Source organism: Eurypyga helias, unplaced genomic scaffold (assembly GCF_000690775.1).
Source record: "Eurypyga helias isolate BGI_N326 unplaced genomic scaffold, ASM69077v1 scaffold31813, whole genome shotgun sequence".
Classification (NCBI taxonomy): Eukaryota; Metazoa; Chordata; class Aves; order Eurypygiformes; family Eurypygidae; genus Eurypyga; species Eurypyga helias.
This window is the reverse complement of record NW_010241318.1, coordinates 34539-47167: the sequence shown is the minus strand read 5'-3', so window position 1 is coordinate 47167 and position 12629 is coordinate 34539. Positions and strand designations below refer to the sequence as shown.

The following is a 12629-nucleotide window of genomic DNA, read 5'->3' as shown; positions in this document are numbered from 1 at the left end:
AGAGAAATCCATTCATGCGATGACAGAACCCAAACGTGAAGGCTTTTTTAACCCTTCACACGCACATCTGAAGAAAGGCAAGTGCCAAGCTTTTGACGACATACCTGCATCTGCCAAAATACGTATTCTTGTCTCAGATGATGGCAATACAAATACTTCTTAAAAGGGCTTTTGCGCTCCTCATGCTTGTTTGAACATTGACAACACAGGACAACCCAAGTAGGAACCACGGTCCATTAATACACACACTCAAAACTGAATGAGAGTAGGAGGCAACAAAACCCCTGCTGCTGCTATGCAGAGATTACCTCCATTATGCTCCTCAATTACCTCCACTCCAAAAGTTTCCAAATTCTTCCTTTCCAATGACCTCCCACATCTGACCCACATGTTTCTTCCAACTTCCAAGCCCTCTTCTCCCTTGGATTCCTCCTGTATGAGCCATCACATACATATGAGGCCTCCCACCTTATTCTGCATCTGTTTCTCCTAAAACGAAGGGCCTTAGCTGCTCCTTCGGTCCTGCTCATGGGCACTGCTATTACTGCTACTTCCCTCCAACCTTTGTGCATCAGGTACCTTAAGAAAAACCCCAAACAAAGACCAACCAAAACTAAACGAAACACACACACACAAAATAACCCAGCGGAACTCTTAAAAGCAGAAATCTAAGGCATACCCAGGATAAATGAGAGCGGGTACAGCCCCGCAAAAGTTTATTTGCCCTTTTCCCTGACTCACCTTTTATTCTTCTCCTTTATAAATAGCTTGTTTTCTGTATTTATTGCTGTGTTCTTATAAGAGATCAAATTTAAATAATTTTAAGACAGTTTTCTGTTCTTTAGTTTCTGGAAATGAAACAAAGATTTCTTAGGTTTTCTATAGGAGAGGCAAATACCTAATGCAGAACAAGCTATTTTGATCAACTAAGATACCTACCAACAAATTGCTGACAGTAGGAGCTGCTGTTCTCTTTTAAAAAGCTGCATACATTCAACTTTTTGCCTTTTTTTTCCCCCTTCTTTTAAGAAAACCCTCATAAATTATAACCTATATCTGAAACATAGTATCAAAAGCTTCAGCCTCCACACTGCAACCGGACATTCTCTGTGCCCACCCGCTTCCTAGTGTGTTTTTTTGAGGAAAAAAACCCAAACCAAACCAAACCAGTGAACTCCCTGGGCAAATGTTACATTTTATACTCATCTCTGAAGTTTGGGAAGCAGCTCCTACACACAGGACCATTAAAAACCAAAAAGATTTCAGCCTTTCAGATTCACCTTTTTCTGCAAGCAAGTGGCTCAGGGCAAGTGGCCTTACTATGTATCTCACGGCCAACATCCATCATGAGCCCTCTGTGTGTGGGAAAAATAATCACAAGAGTATTTAGAGCAATTAATTACAACTGGGGGAAAAAAAAAAAGACCCACAACAGACTAAAGCCCTCTAGAGCACCTTTTTTTCCCCATAGGTACATAGAGGTGATATTCTGGTTCAGTCAGAAAGCGAACAAAAGAAAACAGTATAGCTAAAAACCACCTGAGTCACAGCGGTAGTCCCCCTCACCCCAACTGTCTGGCTCTTCACTTATCACATCACTGTAAGACCTGGCAGATATACTGTGAAAAGTAATTCAGAACCATTTAAAACGGATAAATGTAAAAAACCCAAATCAACCAGACATGCTCAATTCATCAGAAGGGAGAAAACTCCAGACCCTAGAACTGTACTTCTTCATATTTCAGATCAGAAAATGTAATCCAAACTGCCAACTTTTTTCCAACAGTCTAATTTTTCCAGACAATATTTTAACAATAAATGACTAAGCATTATAAGGTTTTTGTTTAAAAAGTGTTTTCACTTTAATGGGTTTAGTTAATAACATCACGAATGGTACAAAACTGTCCTTTTTCACATTTCCATACATTGTATTACGGACCACCTGAAAATCTGGACTAAGAATGCATAAAGTGTCTCTTAGTTAGCCCTAGCTTCATTTTTTCCATATGTAGAGGAGATACGCAGAAAATCATGCACTTGTTACCAATGACATGTTAACATTAGCCTAAACGATCAGACATGGCAGAACGTGCATTGTGTAATGCACAGGTATGTAACAGGGTAAGACCAAATGTCAAGTGTTGGCAACGAAATAAGAAATTGTTGATGACACACTGACATTTTGTGACCATAGTATTAGCTTTTCTGTTTTAAAATTGTTTTAAATAGCAGTAAACATTTAAATAATATTTAAAATATATTTCCCTATGGAAATCATTTACTTGGAAGACAGCCTGTAAGATCTGACTTTTTAAAAAGTAGTATTTCTTCTCAACAATATATGAATACAACACATGCCACAGAACTTCAATGACCCTAAAGTCCTCAACCATTTTCAGAAACAGCTTCTCAATCCAATTCTGTCTCTGATTTTTTGCTAACAAAACTTTGGAAGTCGCATCTCAAAGAAAATCTGCCTTCAAGAGAAATGCCGTATTTCAATGAAAACAAACCCAACATAAATGAGGATGCCATACTAAAGGGAAAAATAGTGAATTAAAACCAACTAATTAATTAATTAAGGAGGGTTTTGTTTCTTCCTAGTGCATCTTCTCTTGCAGTCAAATGAGTGCTCAATTTCCACTGTCAGATGTTAAGGGATGAAGACCTCACTGTTACTTCAAGAAAAAAAAAAAGAAGAGGGTTGGGTGCAGAATTAATTATCTAAAATGCAACAGGACAAAACAGTATTTGTGCAAAAAAGTAATTTGTACATTGCCTTTTTTCTAAGTTTGCTTCAGTATAAAAAGAACCCTCTTCAATCCCACTAACAAAGCTTTATTTTCATTTATGATCTTTCAACACACTTGAGAGTTCCATGGTTTTCCTTATTCTGATTCAGTACATTAATAATCCAGCCACCATTTTTGCAGCCCAAGACAAAGATGGAAGCTTTATTGTATTAATCTTTCATAGGCTGGGGTAGTTACTTTTATTCAAGACAGGCTGTTCCCATCTTCTACGGGCACAGTGCTTGTTTAACTAGCCTTGGGAATGAAACAGCCAAAAATAAGCCAGGTCACCTTCCATGGCAGTGCAGAGCATCTTGGCTGTCTTTTTTGTTTGGTATGGGTTTTTTTAAATGGGTGTTGCTGAAATTACCATCTTTTTAAACAGGGACAAGCTACTCTGAAAGCCTCTCACTTCTTTTTTCAGCTTCTAAGGACTTGGATGAAAAAAAGTAGCTTCTTAAAGCTACTTCTAGATTCCAAAATCTAGAGTAAGTACACAGTAGCAGTATAGAAATTATTTAGAAAGCAGAGAGACATCTCTCAACTAGTCGCTTCGTAGTCACAGTAGGAAGGGATGTGTGAGACACGAAGTCTGACGAGTTCTTTACTATATCAAGGAGCCAACCTGATTGTTCCTTCAGTCTTCATCCTAATAATTTTTAAAACTAAGGACTAGGAATTCCCAAACTGTGCCGTGCATATCACTGTCATGTCACAACAGAACTCTGCCTGGGCAAGTAAACACCTCTGACGAATCTACACAAACTGCCAACCACCCCCACCAATAAGGGAACACACTAAGTAAATTTGGGAACCCCCACTACTAATTAAAGAGGATACCAGGCACATTTCTACTACATCTCCAGTGGGCATATTTACATTAAAATAATTTCAGCTGATTGCTACCAACGTTGGTAAATTTGCTGTTTGGTTTCACCATATAAACTCCTACCAGCTCTTACCAGATTCAACACAGTATGAAACAAAAGCAGCTCTTCAACCCTGTGACCACCCTTCTTTTCACCGTGAAAATGAATTAGGTTCATGATCGCCCCAACAATCTACACATTCTTCCTAAACCCAAACCCACCTCGCTCTCCTTGATTATCGCAGATGTAGCAGTAGCACAGTGCGTCTGTTAACATGACAGTGACCTCCCTTTCTGAAGGAAAACTGCTACGAAGAGGCTTTTAAAAAGGCAAGGGCACGTACCCATTTCTGTTCACTGTAGTCTGCATACAAATTGTAAAGGAGAATTATTGCTTATAAAAGATGAAAAGCTTTGGAAATATGGTAAACATCCTACAAGGTTCTAAAACGAGGCAGCTAAAATTCTGTACATACTTTAATATTCAAACCTCTATTTGATTACTCAAGATCAAATAATTTCATTTTCACATCTATTCATTAAACTCTTTACAGTTCTAAGGTCTAATGAATATTTAGCGACTAAATGGGATCAAAACAGACAACGGGAAAAAAGGTCACATGGCAATGAACATTATTTCATTTGGCCAATGAATAGTGAACCCTGCTTTCTTGGCTGAAATTAAGGCACTAAGTGGCAATGACAGGATAAAGGAATGATTTTTCTTTTTCTATGTTATCTGAAAAAAGACCAACATGATTATTTTTTTAGGACGCCAGTAGAGTACATGTCTATTCTGATTGACTCAGTAAGGCATTCTGTTGGCAAATTTAAAGAAAATGTTCTCCTGATTAGAGTCCATTACATTCATTGTCCGAGTGTGACTAGTGGCACTACGAACCGTTAACAGACTGGGGGGGGGAAGCTACAAAGATGTCTGAAGACCTGAAAGGCACCAAAAAGAGAACAGCTCTGCAACTGCCAGTTCTACGAACAATTATGTAAGCTGTGTTTAACACTGCGTATAGTCTCTTTAATCATCAATCTCTGTTGACGAAGATAGAGTGTAGTAGCTCTTCACTTAAACTCTCAGTTAATCAAGTGCTAGTTTAGTAAGAAATTTATTTTCATGTATCAGAAAATAACTGCAGTGTCTAACACAACTACACTTAAAGCAAAACTAGTCTAGTATGCATTATTCTGGTTAACACTGAAGCAAACCTGTATAAACGAAAGGGTTACCTCAAGATATAATAGTTTACAATATGAAATCAACATATAAATGAATAGGATTTACTGAAAACAATGGAAAGTGTATTACAAAGATACATGAAACAATTTTAACCACAATATTTTCTCTGTGAAAAATACAACTATTAGTGAGATAAAATGTACAATTGAATTTTTTTTTCCAAAAGAAAAAAAAAACCCACAGTATAAAGGAAAATTTTTTTTTTTTTTCAAAACAGGGAAAATAGTTAAGGTCATTGTCTTTCATTACAATATACTTTGACACAAAAAGCAGTCATAGGATTGCACCAACTCCATGTTCAGTCTCCTGAACATGACAATAGTAAAAGGAGTCCATAAAGCATAATGGCAATTCTGGATTTTATGATGGCAATATACGTATGCAGAAACTGACGCCACTCCGGCTCTGTTCACAAAACGTTCAAAACTCTGAATTTCGTGGCCAGACAGGTAAAAATTAGTTCACCCCAACACTGACTTTTCTGTCACTCAGTCAGGGATGGAAAAACCTGTAGCATTTTAAGTGTTGTTATCTTTTTAGCAATAAACAAAAAAGTATATGTAGTGCATGCTTTCTCACTGTCAGAAACATTTCTGAAAATAAAACTAAGTTATCCAATAGTTTACAAAATAGAAAATAATTCTTCAGGTTAAAAATGTGGTTAGGTTTATGTTTAGTTCCATCTCCAAAGGACTGATTTCCTTGGCAGCATCGCTTTTCCTTAGCAAAAGCCAAAGCACAAAGTTCCATAAGAGAAATAAAAATGGCTACGAACAAGAACGCAGTCTGTCATTGTACAAGAAATCAGAGCCTTCTCTCAGCTTTCTGTCCATCAGGTTAGTGCCGTAGAAGAATGTGAGATCTGGGATACATTTTTGTTATGAGCATTTCTGCTGGACACGATTCAAAAGTTCACCAAATTTTTCAAAAAGATCCTCCACCCATTTAATATTTTTCATGCACAGCTGCACAATCTCTTCCTGTCCTAGATCTGCACTCGTCTTCTGAACAGAAGAAATCTATTTTAAAAAAGAGAAGGAGGGGAAGAGAGAGAGATGCATACACATACACATGTTAAGCTGCCAGCACTTCAGAATTTTCATTTTTATAACAATCTGCAGTTAAATACAAACCTTCTTTGGAAGAAAATCTTCAAGCTTTAAAAACAAGGGAATATGCCCCAGAAAATGCATTTCTTAACAACTGAGCCAGAGCTCAACTCATATTTCTGCTACCTGGAATATTTCCACCAAGGAGTTGTGGGAAAAATAAAGGAGTGGTCATTCTAATACAAAAAACAGCTTCTAGATCTGAGGAGTTACACACACGGATAATATTTGTTTCATTTGTTTTGGGTAACAGCAAAGAATGCTTACCTATCCTGAGGGAAACTGATTCCACACAAACCTTGTAAGCCTGGTATCTGAATGTTATGGGTGGCAGTGCCCATTAGAGGCAATATAAGTGCTCAGCAAACCCTCTTCTTTGCCATGAAGAATTAATTAAAATAGGAGGCCACAATCCATACTCATTTGCCAAGAAGAGAACAGTCCCACGAGCTGGACCCAATTCCCTCAATAAATTCCCTCAATGAATGTAAAAGTATCTCAAACAATACCTACCTCTTCTTTACAAGTTAGATATATGTGATATTTGTAATGATGGAGTGAGTGATACAAAGAATACAACTGTATTTTTTCTGGATCTACCGTAAACTCCTGCAAAAAGAACAGTTGTTTTAGGCAAAGTCACGTTATTTACCAAGACAGAGCTATGATAGACAATTTATTCCTAAACAATCTTTTTTTCAGCAATTCAGAAATGGTGTACATCATTTCAATAACTGCTTTGACATATTTTGGTAAACTGTGATTTATATTATGTCACAATTATCTCCTATCTCCACCTTCCCTACCATGTTATTTTACCAAAGGTAGGTTTGAGAATGCTTTCAATCCTCCTGAATGCACTGCAAGTCTAAAATGGGCACAACACCCCCTTCTCAAGAACTACTCCAAGATTTACCAAAGCTGAACTATTTTTCTACCAGATTGAGAGGTATCGTTAGAAAAAAGCATGTACTTTGTGCTTCAGAAGAGCTGATCTACACTCATCTAACACTTCCGTTACTTCGGCAAGAAATATGAGTGTGGGCTATATTTACAGGTCATTTGGCTAGCCACTAATTACTGCTGGGAGGCAAGCCTATGTAGGCCAGTACTAGCAAAATCTAGTTACAGTGTTCCCTAGGAATACTAAGGAAATAACAATGTGTGTATCTCAAACTTTACCACTTTACTTTTTAAAACTTATTTAAAAAATTTAAGATTAGTTTCATTCTGTCATTGCAAATGAGGAAAGGAGCAATATAGAACTACATTTTTAAAATTGGCATCTAATCTCATTTTTTACAGTATTAACACTGTTTTTCATTTGTATCTAGAAGCCATTGTATCATTTACTTCAGAGATTTTACAGCAAGTTTAAGACGCTGTTACCATTACAACCTACGCAATGATTTTACCACCACTGCAAGGTTGAAGGCAAAAAGTTGCTGCTTCAGCAACAGCCCAGGAGGCTGACTGCTAGGCAGAACCGGGGTCTGAAGGTCAGTCCTAGCTCTGGTGGTCAGAAGCAGAGCGGGCTCTGGGAGGGCTCTGCTGCTCGGCGTGCTACAGTGGGTGAGCAGCACAGCAACAGCAGAGCTCACCTCTCCCTTCCCACCCAACTGCACCTACCGGCGGCTGCCTGCCTACGGGAAGCAGCAGGCTACTACTTCATCTCCTGCAACCCTGAGTGGGTGCTACAGACTTCCTGTATAAATACACAGGATTAGAGCATTTGGCTGCAAACACAGAACTTAAATAGGGGAATAATCATGAAATTATTTATTATATTTTGTCTCCCTATTGGAATATAACTGTATTTCACAGATGAGTTAGAACAGTGATTTAATATACTGCTTTAGTTGTTGCTTACCCTGTTACAGAAAAAGCACCTCACTCAAAGATTTTATATTTTGATAAATCTACCAAAAAACCTAACACATGAAGCAGCATTCTATATAAATGTGGCTATCACTTCATTAAAACAACTCAGTAAAAAGCTAAAAAATCTACTGCAGAGACAGCTGGACAGCGGAAGCAGTAACCTCGACTAGGTAACCTGTCCATATACAACAGTCATTGCAATGCTTTCCAACTGGAACACCACCTTCAACAGGTTGCTATCTTTAGTTTTTCTAATATTATCATATTAGAAGTCAGATGGTGGCAGCAATAAGCCCCCTGAACACTCACCTGTGCTAATTTAGTGGTCGATTTAGAAGCCCGCAGTGTTTTTTTGTTGTAAGCTTTACCATTCATTTTGATCTTAAACACAGACATTCCTCCACTTTTGGTTTTAGAATCCCGAGTGATCACTGTCAGTTCAGGAAAGTTTTCCAAAGCGTTCTTTAGACAGAGAATATAAAGAGAAAGGATTATGAAAAAATCAGGAACGGCCAGCCATACAGACTACTGAAAAGTTGGCCATTTTTCTTTGAAAAGTTAGAGTGCAGCCTATTATAAAATAATTTATCCTTCCACAAAGACCTGACACAAAGTCTTCTTCAGATCAAGCAACCATATACAGTTTGAAAAGCATGACCACATGTTCCTGACTACTATAATTTTTCAAGATGAGAACATCCTTTTATCATATCTCAGATTATCATCTATGATTCCTTCATTAGAAAGAAAAAAAAAAAAAGGCTCCACTAGGTAAGTTTTACCTTTTAAAATGCTTTCCATTCCATTTCTATCCAAGAATCTCTATGGCCAAGTTACTTGGAGATGCCCAAGTACTTAATGCCTAATCAGGCATGGGGTTTGCCAACTGTAGCAGGAAGGAATTCCATGCCTAAATATCCTCCCAGGTTTTGCCTCAGCTTTTGCAAAATGCAAATGAATTGCACCTTATCGTACCTACAAGGTAGAAAAGCTTATGCACAGTGAAATACAGGGCTGGTTCAAAAACGCAAAAGTTTTTAAGACATATTAACTCATGGGAGTGAGCTGCATTTCTACCACTTGCAGTTCCATGTTATTTGCAGGAGTCGATTTGAACACAGCTACTCTGAAATACTTTTGTTGTGCTAGATAATCTGGTCATGAAATCTATTTTGAGCTAAATGAACATATACACCTTTGTGTTATACTCTAGGATGAGGGGGGGGAAATCAGACATACAGAAAAACGTATCACGGCTGCAGCTTAGGGACCTGTGCTGGTTTTAGCTGGGCAGAGTTAATTTTCTTCACAGTAGCTACATGAGGCTGTTTTGGATTTGTGCCGGGAAGAGTACTGATAACGCTGGTGGTTTTAGTTGTTGCCAAGGAGTGTTTGCACCAAGTCAAGGACTTTTTCAGCTTCTGATACTGCACCCGTGTTCCCAAATTTCTTGCTACAAGCTGGGGGCAGGGGACATACTTCAGGCATCTCACCCAAACTGACCAAAGGGGTATTTCATTTCCTAGAATGTCATGCTACGTATATAAGCTGGGGGTGGGCTGGGGGGCCATGTTAGTTAGTTTGTTAGTTGGCTTTCTCGGTCGTGCTCTCATTCGTGGGGCTCGCGTGGCCCTTGCTGTGATCATCCTCAGGCTCTGACTCTTGCTACTAGGGACCTAGCTGTGTATCGGTCAGCGGGTGGTGAGCTACTGTGTAGTTTGTTTTATTTTCCATTATTTTTATTACATATTAGCAGTAGCATTATTAGTATCACCATTTTATTCAACTATTAACTTGTTCTTCTCTCAATTCACGAGTTTCCTTGTTCTCCCTGGCTTCTCCAGTAGAGGAGAAGAATCGAAAGAAGAGAAGGGGTGTGTGTTGAGCAAGCGGCTGTACAGCACTTATTTACTAGCTGGGATTAAACCACAACAGGACCTAATTTGGACTATTGGGTTGCCTAAATTAGTATATTTTCTTTTAACAAGCAATGCCAGAATTCAACAACCTCCCCTGCCTATAGTTTCTTAGCACTTAATATACACCAGCCATTTTTTCACTTCATTAAAAAAACTCAGTAAAAAGCTAAAAAATCTACTGCAGAGACAGCTGGACAGCGGAAGCAGTAACCTCGACTAGGTAACCTGTCCATATACAACAGTCATTGCAATGCTTTCCAACTGGAACACCACCTTCAACAGGTTGCTATTATTTAGTTTTTCTATCCACTGTAATAGCCTTCCTGAAGGTTGACTTTGAGTGTCAAGGGGCTTTGGCCACTTCTGCCTTCCTCTGGAGAATTCCTATTAACCAGAACAGCTTACAGGGCTGGACCACTGACCTAAAACAGACAAACCTGAATGGGAATGAAGAAGGAAATACTCGCGATTTCCACATCTTTGAGAGCACAAGACATAAAATGGTGACAATCATTTTCAAATTAAATTTCCACAGTTCAGCTAAGATGCTTCATTTACCAAGATTCAACTAAAGCAACAGTAATATTTTCTTGGTTTTTTTTATAAAAAAACATATCCCAAAGGATGCGATAAGCTGTTAGAACTATAAAGAATGTTACAGACATAACTAGCAGACACTGACTGTTAACTTCAGTGCTTGATTTGGTTTGTGATACAGTGCTAAAATATCCTGTATTAACGTATCCAGTGAAAAAGAAATATGTTAAATTCATCTATGCTTATCAATCCAGAATATTAAACATATTCAAACTGACTGATAGTCGTAAGCAATAATGATATTTATCGGTTATTGCTTGCTTCAAGGTCTCCTTCAGCTCTAACATCCAAACTAGTCATTTGATCAAAGCTGGAACAGAAGCAGACTTTCCAGTATTAATCACCAGATTACCCTGAAGCCTGAAGAGTATCAAACACTTTCCTAACCAACACAAACACTTACAATGACCAATATGTCTATCATTTTTATCCTAAATATTGACCCAAGGATGGCACAAGGTGGTACCTTCATATCAGAAGGCAAACATAAGAGGCTTTTTATCTTGCAGTTTATCACAATCAGATCCCTTCCTTACGACTGTAACTCCACTCACTTCTTGTAGATCATACTACGAAATACAGGCTTACGCTGACTTTAGAGATACATGGTCTGTTTGAGTGAACACAGAGCCAAGTTAGTACACTAGCTATGAACTCCAACTGAATAATCAGCTGTCATTACATGTTAGTATTACAGAAGATTGTATTAGTTTTTTTCCTTAAACTGGGAGGGGAAAAAAAAAAAGTTCTCTCTCACTTTGTATGGTGAATGCAACCAGAATTACACAAATTCATACCCTAAAGTGGCCTATCTTCTCCGCACAGACAGGTCTAAAAGAAGCAGCTATTGGAGTAACTATCAGCACAAAACTCTTCCCACAAAAGAAACAAAAATGGAGGGTTAATAGATGCTGCCTCTCTGAGGCTGTGTGTATGGCTGAAAGTGCACAGCCCCGCCCACACCTTCCTGCTGTACGGAGGAAGCCACAAGAAATCCTGTTTAGGCAGGTACAAACTGTACAGCTGTTGGGAAAACAGCATAACTAACAATAAAAAGGTTTAAGAATCATGTGAACTAAAGCTCTTTCACTGGCTGATAATGTTCTCATGCCTGAAACAAGGTCACTCGGTGTCCCACAAGACTTACTAGGAATGGACTGTGGGGAAAACCAGATCTCTTTTTCTTGAAATCATCAAGATTTCACGATAAAAAGGCATTGACAATTAGAGTTCTCAGACATGAGTGAAAATAACCTTAATTCACTTTACTGCACTTTAGAAATCTGCATTGCTGCTTGGACTGTGGGTGGGAACAGAAGGAATCACAGAGATTATCCTCCTGTTTACTTTTTCTCTACTGAGATGGTAAGGCTGCTCTCTTCCCTGTCCACATCCAGACCTGTTTTTTATTACCATGTCAAAGCTGCTGTAATATGGGCTTGTTATCCACACTTTTGCCAATCTTCCATGCTGAAGATACATGAAAGAGCTCACAAATGAGTTCCTGAGTCCTTCTGTCCAGGTTTTAAACTACTCTGATCATGTTCTCTACTTCAGGGAAGATCGGACATCTGCTCCACAGCACAGCTATTTCATATAAAAGTTTATTAAGATTTTTAGGCAATACAATCACTTAACCAAAAGCTCTAAAAGGACAGCAAACAGATTTTCTTTTGGCAAACTTGAGAGGCTTAGAAGAAAAAAGGCTTGAGTATGAACCAGAAAGCATGGGGAGTAAAACCAGAACTTTACCTTTGCAGTATAAACTCCTCCATGACAACATGTTCTCCAAATGCCACATACATGCATTGAATTTACAGCATCTCTTTCAAATCCATATTCACTTCTGTTACAAATTTGCCTTCTGGGTTTTAGGTTGTGCCTGCATGGTATGCATTCAATGACTTATTTATAACATTGCTTTAAAAATCCTAGAATTTAAAAGAGAATACCTTGAAAGTATGATCCAAGCGTAACTTGGAAAGCAGCCTTTTCCTATTGTCATTCAGCATACTATCAATTTTTCGCATGTGAGGCAAAAGTAGCTCATCTAAAAGACATAAAAAAGCAGCAGTTGATTATTAAGACACACAGTGATGCGATTCCTATTCTACCTAGTCTTCTGCCCACTACATAAAATGTGGAAGTAAAAAATAATGCAATTCACATGTAACTAATTTCAAAGGTGAGAGATATGTCTTTTTTTGGATC

General features: G+C 38.2%; 1 protein-coding gene across 1 annotated transcript in view; it reads right to left on the bottom strand.

Annotated features, from left to right (window-relative positions):
• Window positions 1–5126: 5126 nt before the first annotated feature.
• The window catches only part of QSER1 (glutamine and serine rich 1), a 25898-nt gene continuing 18395 nt past the window's right edge, over window positions 5127–12629 (bottom strand). Inside the window, exons 9-12 of the mRNA XM_010148715.1 lie at window positions 12371–12468; window positions 8212–8364; window positions 6535–6630; window positions 5127–5931 (exon numbers count right to left, since the gene is read on the bottom strand). Coding sequence (XP_010147017.1) covers window positions 5791–5931; window positions 6535–6630; window positions 8212–8364; window positions 12371–12468 — 488 coding nt within the window. The 3' untranslated portion in view covers window positions 5127–5790. The remainder of the gene's footprint in view (window positions 5932–6534; window positions 6631–8211; window positions 8365–12370; window positions 12469–12629) is intronic.